General features: G+C 39.1%; 1 protein-coding gene across 1 annotated transcript; it reads right to left on the bottom strand.

Annotated features, from left to right (window-relative positions):
- Positions 1–2,928: 2,928 nt before the first annotated feature.
- On the bottom strand, positions 2,929–20,589 carry bmper (BMP binding endothelial regulator). The gene is made up of 14 exons (XM_062987225.1): positions 20,478–20,589; positions 15,536–15,621; positions 11,613–11,712; positions 10,180–10,262; positions 9,195–9,285; positions 9,009–9,091; positions 7,937–8,036; positions 7,219–7,466; positions 6,965–7,069; positions 6,784–6,829; positions 6,156–6,482; positions 5,736–6,072; positions 3,450–3,580; positions 2,929–3,236 (listed from the first exon to the last, which is right to left on the bottom strand). The coding sequence occupies exons 1-14, from the start codon at positions 20,587–20,589 to the stop codon at positions 3,055–3,057; spliced, it is 2,031 nt and encodes a 676-aa protein (XP_062843295.1). The 3' UTR covers positions 2,929–3,054.
- Between the last annotated feature and the right edge of the window lie 323 nt (positions 20,590–20,912).

The following is a 20,912-nucleotide window of genomic DNA, read 5'->3' as shown; positions in this document are numbered from 1 at the left end:
CCACATTTCCTCCAAAAAGCTGTTTACATTTTACATGTTCTGCTTTTAAGGACATAAATATGATCCCAGAAAGAATTTGTTGACTGGCCAGAATCAAGGTTAAGACATATAATGAAAACAAGATATAATAAAACCACCCAGCTGCTACTACTACAAACAACAATCATCTATTTAAATAGTTTGGTAATTTTACTGCTATAATATCCAGCTCTCCAGTAAAGCAGAGTTCTGTGGTTTGCTGATCATTGGCTAATAATTTTGAATATTTTTAATCTTTCATACTGCATTTTTTTCTAGGCTTTTTTAGCCTGGGCTTGTCTACACTTAGCAAACACACTCCATTTAATATATTTAGTTTAGAAACAGGTTGGCATTAACATCTAAGATCTATATATTTACAGCATTGCATACATGTTATACTCGGATAACAACTGTGTCATATTTATTTCCTTTTTGTTTTACTTTTTATTATTGGCAGGGTTTTTGATTATGTATTGATTGAATAATGTGCTTACACGACCTATATTTAAACAGTAGCTTGGCTTAAACAACACAAGGGTTGCCAGATTTCTGAAAGTGTGTTACATCCACTATCCTGTTAATTTGCTGCTCAGATGGCAAATTAAAAGCACTGTGATCCGAAATGTGGTGCACTGGCATTACAGGTAAGTGTGCAACATATAATTCTAAACAAATTTAATATTATATTCCCATTTATTACAGCAGAACCCCAAAATATCAAATTTAAAGCTCTGCAGCACTATATTACCTGTGACGGCAGCTAGGAAAACAGACATAATTCAGCTTTTCTGGCCTACTTATTTCAGCTTGTGTGTGTGAGTGCTTAATTTGATTTGATAAACTTGAGAAAAATACAGAAAAGTGCAAACAATTATTTACGTTATGTGTGCATCATCATGTAATATTTTGCATTGTGGATCATCTCTGTAACAGTTGCAGAACAAAAGCTATCTTAACTGCTGCACAAAACCAAATAAATCAACTCCACTCATAGTTCTGATTTGTAAACTGGTAAAATTGCAACTCTAATCAGCAGTTTATCTTTGTACAGACAGGGTGAATAAAATTCACACATTTCAAGTGAATAATTCTTTAATTGTTGATGGACAGCTCATCCAAACATGACATGTATTAAACACAGTTGACTTTTAAACAATAAAAGCCAATAATAAGAATTTGGCCATTTCTGCCACCATAGGGGCAAACGATTCATAATTTGCCCTTCTTTTCCTAGTGACAAGCCTGAACACAGTTCTTCAAGGAGACAGCTTTAAGGATACGAGTCCTTAATAATGTGGTTCATAAATATTTGCTCAATAGACAAGTTAGCTTTACAGAAAGTTCATCACAGTTACACACAAACCAAGTGCACATCTCAAACACACACACACAAACACAGTGCCGTGAAAATGTGATTGCGTCCGTTCTGATTGCTTGTTGTTATTGTATATGTGTTAAAAATCATTAATAGTGTTAAATTATTTATTCTATTATTTATACATTTTTTGGGGGTATTTTATTACTTATTAGGTTTAATTAAAAAGCAAGATTTTGGTCCCTGTAAAATATAAATCTGGCTCATTTACCTTTATTTGTTTCGTCCTGTAATTTTAAGGGAGTTTTTCCTGGCCACTGGCTCAGTAGGGGTTTTTGGTCTGTTGGTCCTGGATTCCGTAAAGTTGCTTTGAGACAATGTTCATTGTAAAAAGCGCTATACAAATAAATTTGACTTGACTTGATGCTTTTATCCAAAGTGATGTATACTTGTTACTGAATACAATGTAAGCAAGTAAGAGTTAAGGGCCTCGTTTAGGGGCCCATAAGTGGCATTACATTTACATTTTCATCATTTAGCAGACGCTTTTATCCAAAGCGACTTACAATTATGACTGAACATGATTTTGAGCAATTGAGGGTTAAGGGCCTTGCTCAGGGACCCAACAGTGGCAACTTGGTGGTGGTGGGGCTTGAACCGGCAACCTTCTGATTACTAGTCCAGTACCTTAACCACTGAGCTACCTCTGCCCTACACATCTTGGGAGTGGCATCTTGGGAGCAGCGGCGACGAAAGGAAGTGAAAGGGTAAAAAAAGAAAAGGAAAGTGTTTTTTTTGCTGAAACTAAGGTCTGATAGTGTTATGCACCAGAATATTTGTGTACAATTCAAAAGCAAGTCAACATCTTACTGTTTAAAATAAAGAAACAAAAGTCCTGACTCGAACCCAGTAGAGATGAGCATGTCATGCCTGAAAACCTTTGTCTAATTAAAATTCTCATGGTTTAAAAACAACGTTTAAAATCATGGTTTAAAATAATACAATTATATAGTGTTTAGTTGCAGTCAATACTGCTTAAAATGTGCAACAGAGGCAATCAGAATGAGGGCAATTACTTTTTCACACCACTGTACAATCACACACACACACACACACACACACACACACACACACACACACACACACACACACACACACACACACACACACACACACACACACACACACACACACACACACACAGAATTACACTGAAGATTCAACAAGACAGTACATTTCCCTGTGAGCTTTTAGCACCCAAGTCCACCAAATCTTGGTGCAGGCACAGCATTTACAAAGTAAACACATCTAAATAAACTAAATACATAAATAGTTCCCATTAAGTCATATTTAATAAAATTAGTGTTTGTATTTGGAGTCCTTATTTAAAGTCTGTACCAAGTTCATCTGCACTCCTCTTCATCTGAGTCCACTGTGCTGCTGACATATTTCCGTTTCTTTGTTTAAATATAACACTTTGTGTCCCCGGTCGAACGTAGACATCAACACACAGCACCCACAGCTTCCAGTATAGCAGATGGGAGGCTCCTGGACTGTAGCTCAGTCTGTGCAGAGAGGCCAAGTTTATCCAGTCTTGTTTCCCTGAGGCATGTTCGGTCATGAATGGTCACTACATGCCCTTTTTTAGACTGTCCTGGCTGTCTGTGAGTGTCGTTGCCCTCTCAGCACCCTCAGCCTAGACGTCGTGATCATTAGGGTCACCGGCCAGGACAGGTCATGGGTTTGATGCAGCGTCCCTGATAAAGGACCAGGTTGGCAGGACAGTGGCAGCCCGCCACACAGGGTTTGTGGCATGGGCCGATCTCGTTCCAGTTGTCGCAGGTTTTGGTGCAGCCCGGTCCGCACGTGTCGTACACAGCTCCGTGTTTACATTGTGTGGCTGCACAGAGACAAAAAAAGACATTTTGGTTTGAAAAACGGAACAGGACACATAAACAATTAAAGTTAAAAGTTTACATACACTTGATATGGCATTCCTGTGATCTTAGTGATTTGAGTGATTGTTAGGAGAGGCAGACTGGCCAAAATAAATGATTTAATTACCCTGTACTGTGAGCCAGGCATAAGTAAGAGCAAGGGACGTGTTACTTACTTATACAGGACTGTTCTGGTCTCCATAGCACAGGAGCTCCCTCCCTCTCACAGGCTCGACTGTAGGCAATTAACGACTCACAGTAGCAGTTCTTATGCACAGGGCACTCACACATGTCCGTAACACACGACCTAAACAGAGACGAGTCAAATCATGAGTTGTCAACTAAATGTAAACGTGTGGACGAATCAAAGCATCTCATATTTGAATATTATAGATTTATAGCAATGACAGTTTTTTATGTATGTGAATACACACAGAGACAGAAATTAATTAGCTTAAAACACTAACGACTGTGGCAGCAATGCTATCATTAAGGATTAGTGGTTGATCTGTCCAGAATGTTACTGTGCACTCTTCTGTCTCCTGGTGTTCACAAGCAAACTTTTAATTGCTGTCTAAACCTTTGTAAACAAGCTTCTGGCTTTAGAATGTAGAACGGTCATAAATTTGGCAACCACTTGGCCATTTAAAATGCCAGTGTCCATCATTGGCCAGTCCAGTGGTCAAATAACAGACAATCTTAACAAATAATGACAAAAGCAGAGGAAATACACTTCTTTGGGCCAGTGAGCAATGAGATACAAGGTGCTCGGAATAATGACCCCCACCATTAGTGAAGTAACTTAGGACACTTATTAGTCAATAGTGTGATATTTGGGACACAGCACCTCTGCGGATACAGTGGGAATTGCACTTAATGGTGCGTTTTTATACTTTTCTTTTTTTTTTAAATCATTCTTAGTTTTTCTCACTGTATTTATTCATTATTTGTTTATTTACGACTCTATAGAGTTTAGAATGAAGTCATGGCTTGGTCCGCCATCTAGTGTTCATGTTCTAAATGTGCTGAATGTTTTTGTCATTTACGACAAAGACTTGGTTCTTTTAGTTTTTAGAATGAAATACTTTAGAGCTTTGAAGATGAATTATAATGCTTTTTACATATCGATTAAATAAGTTACACTTTAACCAGATAATCCCAATCTTTTGATTTAGAATGAATACTGCAACTTTATATGTTGTCTCGTCTATTATTTTCATTAAGCAGATAGACTGGCATTCAAATCTGTTTGTTTTGTTCTGTTTTTGTCAGCTAAACCAATTTAATCTAATTCTCCTACCATAAGTACCACTTGATATTTTAAGCAGGCTTACAATGCCATGTAAACCTGTGTCAACAACAGTTAATTGGCATAAACCCAGCTGATATGACTGCGGTCAAGTCAGCCTCCACTTCGAAATGCTCAGTCAAATCAGCCCCCACATTGTTTCTAAGGATGTGCGTATACTAAACATTACGGTAATAGCGTAAATAATCGTTTTACCAGTCTGGTAAAACTGATTTAAAAAAAAGTCACTGACGACCTGAACGTGACTACATCAGTTATAAATATAGAAATATATCAGTGAAAATATATAAATATATCAGTTAAAATATATACATTTATCAATGAAAAAATATATATAGGCCTACATATATGAGTTAAAAATGAAAAAATTAATAAACCCATTTCTTCCTGCAAACTGTATTAGAGATACAATTTCAAGCTTTGAAAAAAAGAGTTGGTAATAACCTAACAGCAATTCTGATGTGTCATTTCCAAATAAAGGCCTTTCATATTGCAACATTTCTATTATTTTCAAAATTGACTGTTATTTAAAAAAATTCTCTAGTTTCCACACAACAATTCCACATCATAATGATAGTACACCATCTGTAGTTTAAACTCAGTTAATATCAGGCAATTCTGATGTGTCATTTCTAAATAAAAGAATTTATATTGTCAAATTTCTATTATTTTAACTCTAAACTGTTATTAAAAAGAATTCTCTAGTTTCCACATAATAATTCCACTTCATAATGATAGTGCACCATCTGTAGATGTCACTCAGTTATTATCAAGCAATTCTGATGTCATTTCTAAATAAAAGCTTTTTTTTTAAACCGTAATGTTTAGTATACGCACATCCTTAGAAACAACCTGGGGGCTGATTTGACTGAGCATTTCGAAGTGGAGGCTGGCTTGACCGCAGTCTGATATGCCACCAGAAAGCCCTAGTTAGGAAACTGTAGACAAATAAAGAAGTCAAAAGCCTACACACATTATTAAGCCAAAACATTAGGATCACTACGCCCCCCCCCAAAATGTGCATACAGAGAGATAGTTAGATTTATGAATGTATTTTTATATGTATAAATTTCCAAAACTACAGCTGTAATGCACATAAAACATCCATATCTCTTTAGTCTCGCATATATGTAGTTAAAAGTGTGCTTCTTACCTATAAAATGAGGTGAATTCGATAACAGAGTGGCACTTCTGGAACTCCCAGGATTTAATTTTGTGGCAGGCACGGTGGGCGCGGAGTTTCACCTTCACCGATGCAGGACACAGAAACGGTGTGTGTCTGCGGGTCGGCTGCTCACACATCTCGTTTCCATCCACACGCCACGACTCGGCGAACTCGTCAACGTCGAACTTGAACAGGCCGTCGCTGGCCACCGTGTCGTCACGTCTGTGACCGTTGTAATTGCCGCACAGGCCACAGAGTCGACCTTTTAGGTGAGGTGCTGCTACCACCTCCACCAAACTGTCACCATCCCATGTGATCTCCAGCCCTGGAGACAAATGAACCAGTGTAAACGACTGTTTTTCTAATGCTGCTACTTAATTGAGAGAATCACGATGTTCTGGTCCTTACCTATGATGGTGGTGAGTTTAAGCAGGTAACCGTCGAGGTCTATGTGGACACCGGTGCTGTGGAAGGGCAGGGCAATGCGTGTGCCATTCTGACGAACTGTTAAGTGCTGGTGTAGGCTCACGACGAGACCCGGCATGCGTAGCTCCACTGACTTGGTCCAGGAGAAGGAGCGTGTGCGTCGGGCATCGTTCTTCACCAGCACGGTAAAACCTCCCGTCGATGAGCAGTCCTTAGTCAGTACGTACTGACACGTGCCCTGAAAGTTGAAGGTGCGCCCGTCGAACGTATTGTAGTGGGGGTCACCAAACACTGTGCACACTCCTGGTTCTGAAATGGAGAGCAAATCATAATGGTGATGATATGTCAACTACTTAATCAACGGAAGAACATGTAGACACCATATTTACAATGTCTGACCTAACAAATGCTCAATAATGAATAAACGGGCAGACATCCCTACAGACACATTCCAAAATGTTGTGGAGAATCTAACTTAATGCCAAAGTTTAAGAGATGAACTAAAGACAGTAATATAAAAGATGTAATATAAAGAATAATAATAATAAAACAACTAAAATATACACACAGAAATAGCTCCAACCAGCTCATGGGTAAAGATTAGACTTACTTTCAGTGCAGACAGGGCAGCAGCCGGTCCGGTTCAGTATTTTATTCTGAAAAACACCAACCAAAGACAAAACAGAACAAATAAAAAATAGTCAGAAGCAGTTCTAAATTAACTGGTGATTCAAACATTATTTGTATTTGTAAGGTGTGTCATTTGGTCTTTGTGTGTTTAGACGTCTTACCGCAGGGCAGCTGGTGACTGGCACGCAGTGTTTAGGCTGGCACTCAATGTTTCCCTTTACACAGGTACACAGGGTGCAGTTGACAGACGACCACCTATCACCATCCTATGCACAGTGTAAAAACAGCCATTAGAAAAGCATCACACATACATTTATTCATAGATACACTGTATTGCCAAGGGTATGTGGACAAATGTCACTTATCACCCATGTGTCCATTTATCCAGTATTCAGACACACCACTCTCATCTCACCCTGTAGATCTTGTTCTTGACTCTGCAGTATTTGACGTCCTCCATCTTCAAGTAGGACAGACACTCGGGACAGGGACAAACGCCATTCTGGCAGCTCCCTGGTGGAGAACAACGTTTCTTACACACCACTGTTGAGTCCAGGCATGTACAAGTCGTGCAGTTATCGAGGCTGAAGGAGGTGCTGTTCTCATAGACCTCGCTGTGGAACAAGCAGCTGCCCAGAGACAGGTCAAACACCTTTCTCTGACCTACACAAGACAAAGACACAACAGATTCATTTAAGGGGTGGAAAAGTTAACTGATGTTGTATAACTGCTTCACCAAATTCTTAATCTACCTGTACTACCTGTACATATGCTGCATATATACATAGACTGCCATGACATACTGTACATGAACCTTACAAGTGTACCTAAACTTGAACTGTACTGTAGAAATCTATATAACAACAAGTATTATAGCTAAAGCTGTGCTAAAACTATAACAATGATTGCTGATGTCTGGGGCTAGGGGGGATGGCCGAAGACACAGAGTATTCCTGCCTTGTGCCCAGTGTTTTCCAGTGAAACAGGACCTAACGTGACCCTGACCAGACCCAGCGTAATAGACCGTTATTTCTTGCTTTCTACTGTAAACATATACTAGGATTTATTTACAGTATTATCATCAATGATACCCCTGAGATGCATGCAAATGTCTGTAACTCTGGAAATCTTACCCAGACACCTGGGGCAACACTGGCCTGGAGGGGTATGGCTCAAATAAGATGGACAAGAAAGAACAGGACACACCTCCCTATGGCACATGGTTCGGCTTCCCTGAGAATGACAAACACACAGACAAACATGTCACGTTAATAAAAGCAAACTGCAGTTATCATATTATGCAGGACTGGTATGATGTTGGTGCAACACCACTGATGAGAGAGAAGCTCCACTGTGGACCATCTATTGACCAATCATGGATTGAATGCTTGTGGATGGCGGCAGTGTAAAACTGGTGTGTGAATCTGGCATATGCAGGAATGTAAGAACTGGAAGTGGAAGGAACGACCCGTCTGGACATCCAAAATAAACAGTTTGAAGAGCCTTCACAAGCCAGCAGTTTAGCTCTGTCCCTGCACTTCCATTAACCCACACTCACACAAACACACACTCACACACTTACACACACACAAACTCAGTAATTGACTGGGAAGCACAGTAAAGAACCTAATGTGTTTATCTGCAAAGTTTGTTTATTGTTAAAGGGTGGTGAGTCAAGCCCGGTGGCTCCCTGTCGATTCAAAGACAAATCCATTAGCCAGTCAGCTATGCCTATGTGTTTTTTTAAACGTATTTTAATAGATAAAGCTGTAGTTGTAATAAATTTTTGTTCTCAGAGAAGCACCTTTTCGAGTCAGCAAAGAAATAAGTGTTCTAATACATGGTGTTCTTCTGCTGCTGTCACCCTGGACTGGATTAATAATTATTATTTAATAATTTTAGGAACTTCAGCTCCTTTTTCTTCTCTATGATCACTTCTTAATGTGTAAAAATAGCAGGTGCATTTTTATTTGGAGCATTAATATCTACAACATTTTTCTGTAATCTTCACAGATGCATTTGCCTTGAATTGCCTTGCCTATAAATATATGCTTTTTATTCAAGTACAAATGTCAAAAGACTTTGCATGTAAAAATAAAGTGGATGCATGAATGGGCATGAATTGTGAGTATATTAAAAACAAAAAAACATGTAAATGCTGCATTGGGGTGGTGCATTGCAGATTTGACAGGTGGAAGTACTCACAGTGCAGGTACATTTGACGCAAGGTTTTCCCTCAGGTTGGAATTCTTCTCTCTCTCTATACAGACGACCCTCAAAAATACAGCCTGAACACAGCAAACACAATTCAGTTCAAATGATTACCTACGTTTCTAGGATTTTGATGTTATTGTATAATAATAGTAAAGCTTCATAGTAACACACACTCACCTGGGCAGGATGGGCAGCATTTTTTGGGATGGATCTTGGGATTCTTGCATGGAACCACACACTGCATTTCAGCCTCGGTAATAACACCTTCCTGTCCCAAACACCAAGCGCGTTAGGGCTTTACAGTCTTTATGGTCACCATCACCTCCTAACTGAGAGCATTGTTTCCCGCATAACCCTTATGCCAGTATGTCTGGCTTCATAGAATCAGTTTAGTTCCAGGACATTTAAAGATCTCGCTGTCAATATCAAGCATCAGAAAAAATCTAGGAGTCTAAAACATCTAAGCAGATTCTGTATGTAAAGGACCGCTCTGATTCATAGTTCTGGATTCTATCATCTTATTACGCATTATAGAAGAAGACTCAGTGCTGTTGTGCCCTAATCAACCACCTCAAAAAATACCAGACTCCACAAAGGTGCTTTTAACAGTGGACAGGAGTAAGTATGGGTACTTTAATTGGCCTGTAACTATGCAGCCCTATACATAAAAGGGTTCGATATGTTGTGTGTTGTGTCATCTCATCACCAGGATTGAAATGATCTGAAATTTGAGCCACAGTAGCTCTTCTGTTGGGCCTTTTGTTGGGCAATAGCCTTTATGTCCTCTGGCGTCAAAGAGTCTTGGCTGCTGAACAACCTGTCGGCGGGCGGTTGCTTGTCCCTCCTCAGACCACTGTCCATTATATGGCCATAATAATTTGGTCACTCAGGTTTTTATGCAACAAAGAACTACAATCAGCCCTACATTTAATAGATCCCCATCCCTGACACGCGTCACTGTTACAAAATAGGCATCCAACGTTTTGGCTCATCAGTGCATACGCAGCACAAACATACACAAATGATGAGAGTCGAGAGTTTAATATTATAAACCTCATATAAACCCCATAACATCCCATGTAAACAACCCAAATTCTGCAACTGTTATGCTGTACAGGCGAAGGAAAAGATATTTTAAGGACAGACAGGGTCCAAGATGTACCTGGCATCGACGTGTGATGCATGGCTTAATCGCAGATGACCAGGAATATGAGCTATTATAGGTCACACCCTCCAGCTGACAACCTAAAAAAAATCAAAACAGGCAAAGAAAGAAAAATACATTAATTCTAAATCATGAAAAGCATACCACTGATCTCTCCGTATTCCTACCGCTGCATAGTTTAAACAGAAAACACATTAAGTCACTACTGTTTGGATGGAAACGTTGCTCCATGTGGATATGTGGAGTTTACCGTAAACCCTCTGGAGGAGGTAAAGCACAGGGCAGAAGGCAAGGCAAACCCTGCACCCCTTTTACCCCCCACCCTCCCACCTTATAACACATAAAACAAATTCAATATGGCCCAGAAAAAAGGAACCAGCGTGGAGCCGCAAGCTTGGGAGGAAACCAGGGAATAACACAAAAGATGACGACCTGGATTTTCCATTCAAAGCTAACAAAACGAGCATCGACTTAAAAAAGCCCAGGCATCCTTAATAAACCTGACTCATAAAAAATAAAAGGAGGAAAATAGAGACAGAGAAACAGATCCCAAACAAAAGCCTGGACCCCTGCTGCGAGGCTAGTTCAGCCTGAAGTGACCCCAGCTAAGCTAGCCATATCTGATGGAATGATGACTGCACCGGGCCCAACCAGAAAGAGAATGGAGCTTGGTAATGGAGATTGTTAATGGAGAATCCAAGCTTGTTGACAAAATAGGATTTTATAGGCTGCTTGGGTGGCGCAGCGATCTAAAGTGCAAGTCCAACACGTTGAGATCTCAAGTGCTCGAGTTTAAATCTCAGCTGTGCTATTAGTTGGCTGTGTCCGGGGGCGGGATTGCTGCTGCAACTGCGGCCTCTGCTTGCTGGTTAAGGCATTTAGATGAGGGATGCTTGATTCATGGATTATAATGGGTTACTCTGTACGCAATACTGTGATAATGCTTTATGTGAGAGCAGGGTTTAGCTACTGCACACATGTTGGTGGGGGTACATGATAGTCTGCAGCTCTCCTGGGTCAGGATGTGGGTCTGCAGCAGTAGAGGAACTGGTGAATTGGATACAAGTGGATAAAACTAGAACAATAGAACCCCATAAACTACAATCTGCACCCAGTTTGTCTGTTTCCATCCAGACTGAGCAGCTGCTTGATCCAAAAGTGTGGAGAGCATTTCCATCCCATACCCATAAGACAATGTCCATTTTCACTGATCCCAGACCTTCTTAAATAGTAGTGATAAATACGTAGGCTTTGGCATGAATAGGGTGAGAATCCCTACTCTATATTCACCAGATAACAGCCTGTGTCAAAGCCCACTCATATATCTTCAGCCTTAAACGTCCACTTTCAGTATCAGTAACGGGAATTTAAAGTGAGGATAGTTTACAGTCCAGAGCTTCTGAATGTTTAGTGAGTGTTGCTGTGTTCACCTTTGCATCTTTCACAGCAGGCGCCGGTCTGCTTAACCACCAGAGCGCAGTCATCTGCCACTAGGGGGCATTTCTCCTGCTTACAGTCTGCTTTGTTGTTCTGTAGAGACAGAGCGAGAAGCACAATGAGTCACAGTTATTTCTGTCCATATGCCGCGCTTAACGACTTTCATCTTTTATCATCGGACTTACTGCGGTGAGTCTCGATCCATCTACAGCTACGTGTCTGGCGGACAGAATTTATAGTCGAGTATTTTCATTTATATGACCAGTATTTAAGTGAATACCAACTCCAGGTCAAAATGAAAGGGTGGCTAAGAGAGCAAAGGTAAATTTATGCAGATATTGCAGAGCTGCTTTATGATAGTTGGAACTGACTCAGCTTCAAACGTACATGCCTGGTAAATCTCATTATTTAATAAAAATAACCAGAGATGAGTAACAAAGAGATGCACAGACATACAACAGAACCTAGAGCTAGAAACAGACTTAGCATCTGAAATGTTTTTATGCTCTTAATATCTTGCCAAAACAAACACCTACTAAAAATATCACTGTAATAAACTCATAGACATGAAAATGCTGATGAAAAAACTGTGATGTTGGAAAATGTTTCTGGGTTTGATTACAAGTCCATGGGAAGTTTGCTGCATTGGCTGAATATTACAGGCGACTTGCAGATTTAATGTAGACACACTAGCCTAGTATTGATTTACATGTTCTAAACACATACACAGATCTTTGGGCATGAATCCCACTGAATATTTATCTGTAAGTTAATAAGCCAAGACATATGGGTCAAAATTGAACTGTAATGCTGCAGAAAATGCATTACTTCTTACTGTAGAAGTTTCAACAAAGTACAAAGTACCTCAAAGATATTTATTTGGGGTGTCTAAATACTCATTTCTCAATGAATGTATTAAATAGTTTTTGTTTATGTTTATAAATTCATAATTTTGTTTATATTAATAAGTACAAAAAACTGTGTGTAAAATTGAAGACGAAATTTGAACTGGAAACAATGGTTTTTGAATCCTCGTTTCTTCCCACTGTAAAACCCATGAGGATCAGAGAAAGTCGAACCCAGACCAAATCCAACATCAGTCGATCTGAAGTGATTTCTGTTTTTCAAACCTTTCCAAGGTCAAAGGAACATCTCACGCTCCTGAGAGCTGTCTGAGCCGTTCAGAGCGACGGCGAGCTATCGGCTTACACCCCGCCCGGCAACAATCCGCCCTCCATTGATTTCCTTTCATAAAGTCAGAGCCATGAGTAAGTCAATACAAGGAATTCATTAAGCCATCACATCACCTCGCAGAGATGACAGGAGAAGATGGAGGCAAAGAACCAGAGAGTCCCACCGAGACTGAGCGTCCCTTTGACACCGGCCCCGCCTGCAATGCAGACCCGGGCTCGAATGCCTCAAAACACTGATTGGGTTAAAGACATAATGTTTGACTTGAACACATGTACACTGTCGTTTCCTCTTGACCCTCTTTGACCTGTGTAAAATACCCAAGGCCTCATCAGGGAGATTTAAAAGAATTTAATGATTCCTTCAAGCTTTCGGAGCAAGGATTTTTCTTATAAGCGACATCTAATACGTCATTTTTGTTTGCTTGATGCTTCACATATCACTTCCCAACGTATTGTGAGCCACAATATTTCATTTCAGGTTTAATTTCACTGTTTCATACAATACGTGTTCTTACAAAGCCTTGGGATGTTGTATTAGGTTCTTTAGAATGCTGTTTCCAAAGCAAGAACCTTTTCAGGAGTCAGTAGCATTCTCTAAAACACATTTAACCAGCCAGTCACATCTTGACGAGCAGTAGCTCACTTCATGAGCATTTGTCCAGCTGTATTACTCTGGATCCTTCTCAGCAACATCATCAGGAACTTGTTAAGATGCAATTTTACAGCAGGAACCAGGATTAAGTGCAATTCTTCTGCCACACCTCTAAAGGTTTCTATAATTACTGCTGATCGAAAACTACTACTGCGTTATCAGTGATGGTACAAAGCCCTGTTACCCTTTTGGAAGCAGGTCAAAGGTTGTAGGAGATTAAACTCGGAGCCTTTAAAAGCTCCCAAAATGAGACGTCAGAGAGGATAACAGTAAAATTCCCCATGATCCATCACTGCTTTTCTTAAAACATACACTAAATATCTGTAAGACATTTATGATCCGAGATCAGTTCCGCCCTTTCTCTGGTGACTGTGAGAAGTGAAGTTTGGGTTCCATCATAATTATGAAAGAGACACAGTCCTCTAATCAAATTAAAAGTCTGAGACTCATGGCTCCCCTCATGCCTCTGACCTTACTCTCTGACCCCTAACCTTCCTCTGAACAACAAGCAGGTCATGAACTACATGTGATCAGTGGCACTCATTAGCTAAGGCCTGATTAATACACTCTATAACCCATAGAATGTGGTCACCCCTTCTAACTATTAACATTCAGGTATCTCAGGTCTTCTCAGGTGTGAAAGATACTATAAAACTATATTAAATAAATGCCTCATATATGCTTCCAGCTTAATGGGAACAGTTTGGGAAAGGCCCTTTTCCTGACCCTGCAGCACTTATCCTTGTGCACAAAGCAACATCTTTGGACGTTGACTGATGAGTTTGAATCAAACGCCAAAGTCTTGAGGAAAGCTTTCCCAGAAATATAGAGACAGGTACAGCAGCAAACCTTGAAATTAAACGCCAGTGTTTTTGAATGAGATGTCGAACAAGCTCATGGTCAAGTGTCCACTACATCCCCCTCCTGTAGAACAACTTGAATAAGTCGTTAGCCCAGAGGTTTGAAGACTGTGATTCATTGCAGAGTATTCTATTATTTTACTTTAACCACATATGTCGATAAATTAATACAGAAGATAAAAAGGGTTCACAAACTTATGCAGTTATTAATTGACTGCTGCTTTGTAGAACAGACACGGTGACTAAACATGTCTTCATTTATGATGGCTGTGTTTTCGGTGAACTCATTAAACAACAGCTGCGTCTCTCCTCCAACATTTCAAATGACGGGCAAAAGATGACTGGCACAAAGCACGGAACCCCCATTGGGGTTTTTGAACAGCCATTAGCAGACACTGAGGTCTGTGATGCTCGGAGCCATGGCCTTCTATGGAGATTTGCATTCCCAGGAGACCTGTGCAACAGGCTGCCCGGCGGGGAGATGAAAGACGGAACATGACCCCATGAGGATGGGGGAGCGGAGGGGATGGGGGTTAGATAAGGTCGTAGCAAGAGCACAGTGATATAACAGGATCAAAGCTGGAGAGACAGCAGCAGGAGGGCACACGCTGAATAAGTGGTCAATGCTACACTAATTGAACTGTAACATACATTTAGTTAATCAGCGGAACTTCAGTTTGAACTTCATCAGTTTGCTGCTGTTTATTCTCACGTTTGTTGAGCATTTATGCAAGTTATAAATGTACGTACACCTTTAAGTGACACTTTTTCCATGTCTAAACAATTGGAGCACATGGACACCTGACCATAATCTTGCAGGACATCCCATTCCACAACTATGGGCATTGACATTGCGCAAAACGCTCCCAACTCACCCATTGCAGCTCATTCTTGACTTTTGGAGTGTCTGTGGGACTTAGTGAGGTCAGGTACTGCTGGCTTGAAATCGATGTCTATCTAAAGTTTATCAAGGTGTTTAATAGGGTGGAGGTCGTGGCTCTCTGCAGGCCACTGTGACAGGGGCATAGTTATGCTGGAATAGAAAAAGACCTTCCCCAAACTGTTGCCACAAACTTGAGAGCATATACTACATTTTATGTCATTAATTTAATACACTCAGTAGTAATTGGTGAAAACTCAATAATTACAAGGGGTACCTAATACTTTTGGCCATATGGCATAGGTATATGGTATCGATAAGCTCAGCTCACCAGGCAGACACAGGAGATACAGGGGTTGTCAGTGATGTTGGGGATGTGTAACACTTCTCCTTCATTCTCACAGCTCGCCTCCGTCCCTGCATTAAAGTAACAGGAGAAACAAACAAAAAGGAAAATTTATATTGGCAAATAAATGAACACAAAAATGCATCATAAGATTCAATTCAGCAACTTAGGATTGATAATTTTGGACACTAATGAATACTTTTGGTTCGGGTTTTATATAAAATTGCTGAACATTCAAGATAAAAGTGTCTTTGTAAGGCTCTGGGCAAGCAAAAACCACCAAAATATATACAATGTGCCTTTGCATATATTCTACAGGTCTATTCTACAGAACTCTACTGAAGAGAACTTTATTCTCCCAAAAGATCTATTCTCAGCTGTGTATAATGATACCTGGTATTGACTTCTGGAAAAGACATCACCCTGATGGTAGTCTATGTCTCTAAAATCTTAATATATGCCTCCACGTCAATGATACCTTTATACCCATGCCATAGGCACTGATGCACACCCATACCATGACAAATGTGTGTTTTTGCACCTTTTAATAATTACAGTATGAACGGTCCATTCTTTGGCATAAAGAACGCAATGTCCATTTTTCCAAAACACGCTGAAATGTGGCGTCTTTATTATTATTACTATTAGTGTTGTTAATGTTAAATTAGCAGCATAAATGTAGCATTTTGTGGTTAATAATGTTTCAGTCCTATATATAAAAAATGACATTAATATTGTAGTAAAAATGTAAGTTTAATTTTAACCTACAAATAAGTGCAATTGTAAGAATATTTAAAGTCCAGGGCTTCATTTTTGCACTTATTTAATATGAGTCCAGTTCAAAGTAAACTGCACAATGATAATTATGAGCTTTCCTTTTCCACCTGGTCTGCACAAGCGTAATACCACATCCTGGATTCTAATAGCACTTTCACTTCTGTGTTCATGGAAAGAGTGTCCCGTTCCGACAGTGCGGTCCCGAGAGAAGACATTGAGATGAATTGGCTGCGTCCCAAACCACACAGTGATGTTTTACTAAACGGTGTGACACAATGGGAAACTGTTATGGTCACCAAGACCATGTCCCAAGCTGCATATTAGGGGCCAATTGCAGCATTATTAGAAAGAAGACATAGAAAATATGGCCTGAGTACTCTGTGCATGCTTCTGAGAGCCTGTGTTGTTAATACATCAGGCTCTGTAATGCGGGTCTTTAGATTATACTGTGCATTCTTCTTAAGATGTAATGTTAATGGAGCAGAAACTGTAATCAGCTCTGTGTGGATTTAGTTCCTGGGTTCTTTACAGGGGGTCAGCTAGTGAAAATTGGCTGAATGAATGTGACTGGCTAAAATTGAGTGATTTAAGCATTTTTGTCTGACATTTATTGCATTCTTTTAAAAGACAGAATGAACAATTTTATGAGGTTTCCCAAGCGTCCAATTTTAATGTCCACAAGGCATATTAACAAGTTCCAAGGTGGTCACTAGGCCATATAGGCAATTGCCCTGGGCATAAAACATTGTAGAAGGTGGGATGGGGAGGTAACACGAGGCATTTTTGTTTCTTTTACAGAATCTCAGGTCATTTATAATTCCTTTTTTTGCCAAGAAGTGCTGTAAAGTGCCTTAAAGTGCAGCAACACTCGGCTGAGAACGGCTTCTCATGTGTGCATTAATTTTATGAGCTTTTTAGGGGATTTTTGTTTTAAAGAACGAGGTATGTTAGAGAGAGGCCTTTTTAATATCTCACCAAGAACCCAAAACACCCAGAGGCAGCCAGTGTTCCATACAGCTGAACTTTAGCATCAAACATTACAGTATTTATAGACACTGAAACTGAGTCACCAACTGTTTGGACTATAAATATATATTAAAAGTAATATTCATGTGTTTTATCAAGCAATATATAATTGAGAATAAACTTCAAATGTGCTTTTTATAACACGCTCATGTAGGTCTTCACAATGACAACATGTAATACTCTAGCTAATTGATGGCTAGCCTACCGCCATGTTCAATTATAGAAATATACAATTTACTCAGTGTTAACAATATTGTTTACCACACAAAATAAACACCACGTGTGTATGGAGGCCCGTTTCAGGATAATCAATATTTCAGGACAAAAAAAAGTTTAAAACATTGTGACAACATTTTACGAGTGTTTTTTCTTCACCTCTAGGTGGCGAGAACAAGCTTTATGTCTCACAGTAAACTACGTACATTCAGTTTTTCTCATAAATATGTATTTATTTATTTTTACTAGACGCTTCAACAGCCAGTCAAACAGTTAAACAGTCAAACAACCCTTTGCATGCTGTAGAAAAAAATGGAAAACTAAGGACGCAGGGAGAAACTGAGGGTAGGAATCGAATCCAGGTCCTCAGGACTCATGTTGCTGGGTGGCATTTATTTATAAATAAATAAATAAACCTTAGACGAGATGATGACTGGACGTCTCACAGACATGTAGATTAGAATCTGAATCAATACACCTAACAGCAGGTTTTATGTAGCGTATATGAAACTGTTTCAGCTGTTTAAAGTCTAATTGTGACTTGAATCATTTTGCCAGTCAGTTATAGTATAAACTGTTCTACTAATTGACTGGTTTGGTTATTTATTAATCCATTAAAGAAATTTTAATCACTGGTGAAAAAGCTTCGGGATCCAATTGTTTTAACTGTTTAACTCCATCACATCACCTCCCAATGTTTATCCTATAGGACCAGAATTAAAGACCCGATTCTTTAACGAGCAACAGAACTGATCGATTAAAAACAGCCTTGAGATGAAGTAATGAAAAATAAAATGGACACAAGAATACAGCCTTCATTTATGTGCTGTTATGGAAGTGACAGAAATCACACATCTGCATTATTAATTGTACCAAACAGATCAAACAGACATTACACACTTTAACAATTACAATTTAAACTTAAATAATAAATGGAACGATTTGTTTTTTTTCATTTTCTCGTAATTTAACTTGTCTGTGTGAGACAGACTTTCTGCTTGGAAGAACCTGTTCCAAAGGAATATATAATAGTATAATAGTATAATAGTAATAGTATATAATAGTAATGCAGTAATTAGTGATTAGTTCTGGTTGAACTGGAGCCTCTTTATGCTCATTTTACGCATTTATTCCAGGATTGATTCGTGCATGGGATTGCTCTACAATATAATAAAATATATTGTCTTTCTGCACACATATACATTTTGTAGATACCTAATTTAACTTGATTGGATTTGATAAATCATTAAAATGTCAATATTTTCTATAGTTTAGAGTTTAATGAATTATTAAAAGATTAAATTGTCTTTATATCTTCTACGATTCTGGTGCTTCGTGCGTTTCGTCTTTTCCCCCCCAGTTGTAGGTCTGATTTGTGCATTAAAACCTAGAATAGCTGGTAGGGTGCTTTGGTGATATTAAGTTAACACAATTTGAAGGGTTTTTTTTTTCAACAAGTGTTTGAATGATCACCTAAAAGAATAAGCTGGCATTTTGTTATTGCGCACTTCTGGCACTTTTTGTGCACACAAGATATGTTTCTCTTTGGTTTGGAATATCTTGCATTGAACCTTTATGTATTAATGCATTAATATGTCGTAGAGCTTAAAGAAAACTGGATTTAAATGAGTTCGTTCTGTGCACTTCATGGTAGCATTTTCTGTGACTGAAAGACTCAAACATGCTTGTTTGTTGATTATTTAAACATAAATTCCTCGTTAGTAATCATGATTGACTATAGATGGTGACTTTTTGTGCTCATACAAATAGGGCTAGTTTGATTGCACCCATGCAAAAGTAGAAGGAAAGTGACTGAGTGACTGTGACTGAAAGACTCAAACATGCTTGTTTGTTGATTATTTAAACATAAATTCCTCGTTAGTAATCATGATTGACTATAGATGGTGACTTTTTGTGCTCATACAAATAGGGCTAGTTTGATTGCACCCATGCAAAAGTAGAAGGAACAGTGGTCTCTTTATGGAGCATTAGAAGAAACCTCAGTTTGTCACTTAATGCTGGAGAAAATTAATCTAACACTAAAACAGGTTCGTTTTGAATTAGATGTTGCACATGGACAGGAGCTTTTGCACAGCGGTAAAGCATGCTTGACTGTTGTCAGTGTTGTGTTTTTGGTATTTTTTATTGTCTGAGCACCCTGAGAAATTCTCTCTCAACATAGAGTTACAGTTTTGGTTTTATTTTCTGACCTTGTTTCATGAGATCACTGGTCCATGTCATTTGTAATGGGTGCAGTCAAGCACAATACAGTTAGTTGTCTTAGATCGTAAAAATGACAAACAAGAATAAGAATTACAGGGAAGTTTTTACAGCAGGGAACTGATGCATGAGTTTCAGATATTTAGTCCCAGAAAAATAACTGAAATCTTAAGACTGTCGTGCCAAACTTTTCATGTGCTTTTGCAGGTGTATGCTGCTTTGAACTGTATGAATTTGCAAAGTTGTCATAATTGCTACTGATCTCTTGAAAGATTTAACCATCGCCCTTTCCTGCACTCTTGATGCTCGTTGTGCGCTTACTTTAATTTCCCAGTCGACATACATTGTTCTGCATACATATCTCCTTAAATCACTTTCAAATGGTTTGTATTAATGGAACTAATTGTTTAATTCCTAACGCTATTATTTCTTTTTTCTTCTCTCTCTTTCAGGTATTTTATATTTATTAACAAATGAATATAATACAGCGTCTTGTCTTTTGTGCGCATTTGGAGCTCGGTGCGTAAAGGCTCATGGTACATGCGTGCTAAACAGAATCGATCCAGAGAGCAAAGAGTAAAAACAGTGCAGCATTGATCATGTTTGCGATTTATAATATCGACCGATAACAGATTGACACAGTCAAGTCAGTAAAGAAGTTCGTGCGTCTGGCGCATCATCGTCTTACCTGTGATTAAGGATGCGATCACCGGCGGCGCTTGGAATAATACGAGGCAGAAAAAGACTCTGCGGATGATTTTGGAATAAGTGTTCATAGAAGAACTGGCTTGGAAAAACATCATCAATTAGTCCAATTGATAAAAAATAATAATAATAATAAACAAAAATTCGGTGTATATCCAAGTCCACAATAAACGGCTGTTGTTAAATCCTTGGGAAATGTCTCCTCTACACTTGTGCGTCGGTTTTCTTTTGGTGTCCTACAAAAAGTCTGGTATAGTTTTCAGAAGGTCGCTGGTTCAAGTCCCACTACTGCCAGGTTGCTGCTGTTGGGCCCTTCAGCAAGGCCCTTAACACTCAATTGCTCAGACTGTATACTGTCACACTATTGTAAGTCGCTTTGGATAAATTCGTCTGCTAAATACCGAAAATGTAAATGTAA

This window comes from Trichomycterus rosablanca, chromosome 25, assembly GCF_030014385.1.
Source record: "Trichomycterus rosablanca isolate fTriRos1 chromosome 25, fTriRos1.hap1, whole genome shotgun sequence".
NCBI classification, from domain to species: Eukaryota; Metazoa; Chordata; class Actinopteri; order Siluriformes; family Trichomycteridae; genus Trichomycterus; species Trichomycterus rosablanca.
This window is presented reverse-complemented; position numbering and strand designations above follow the sequence as displayed.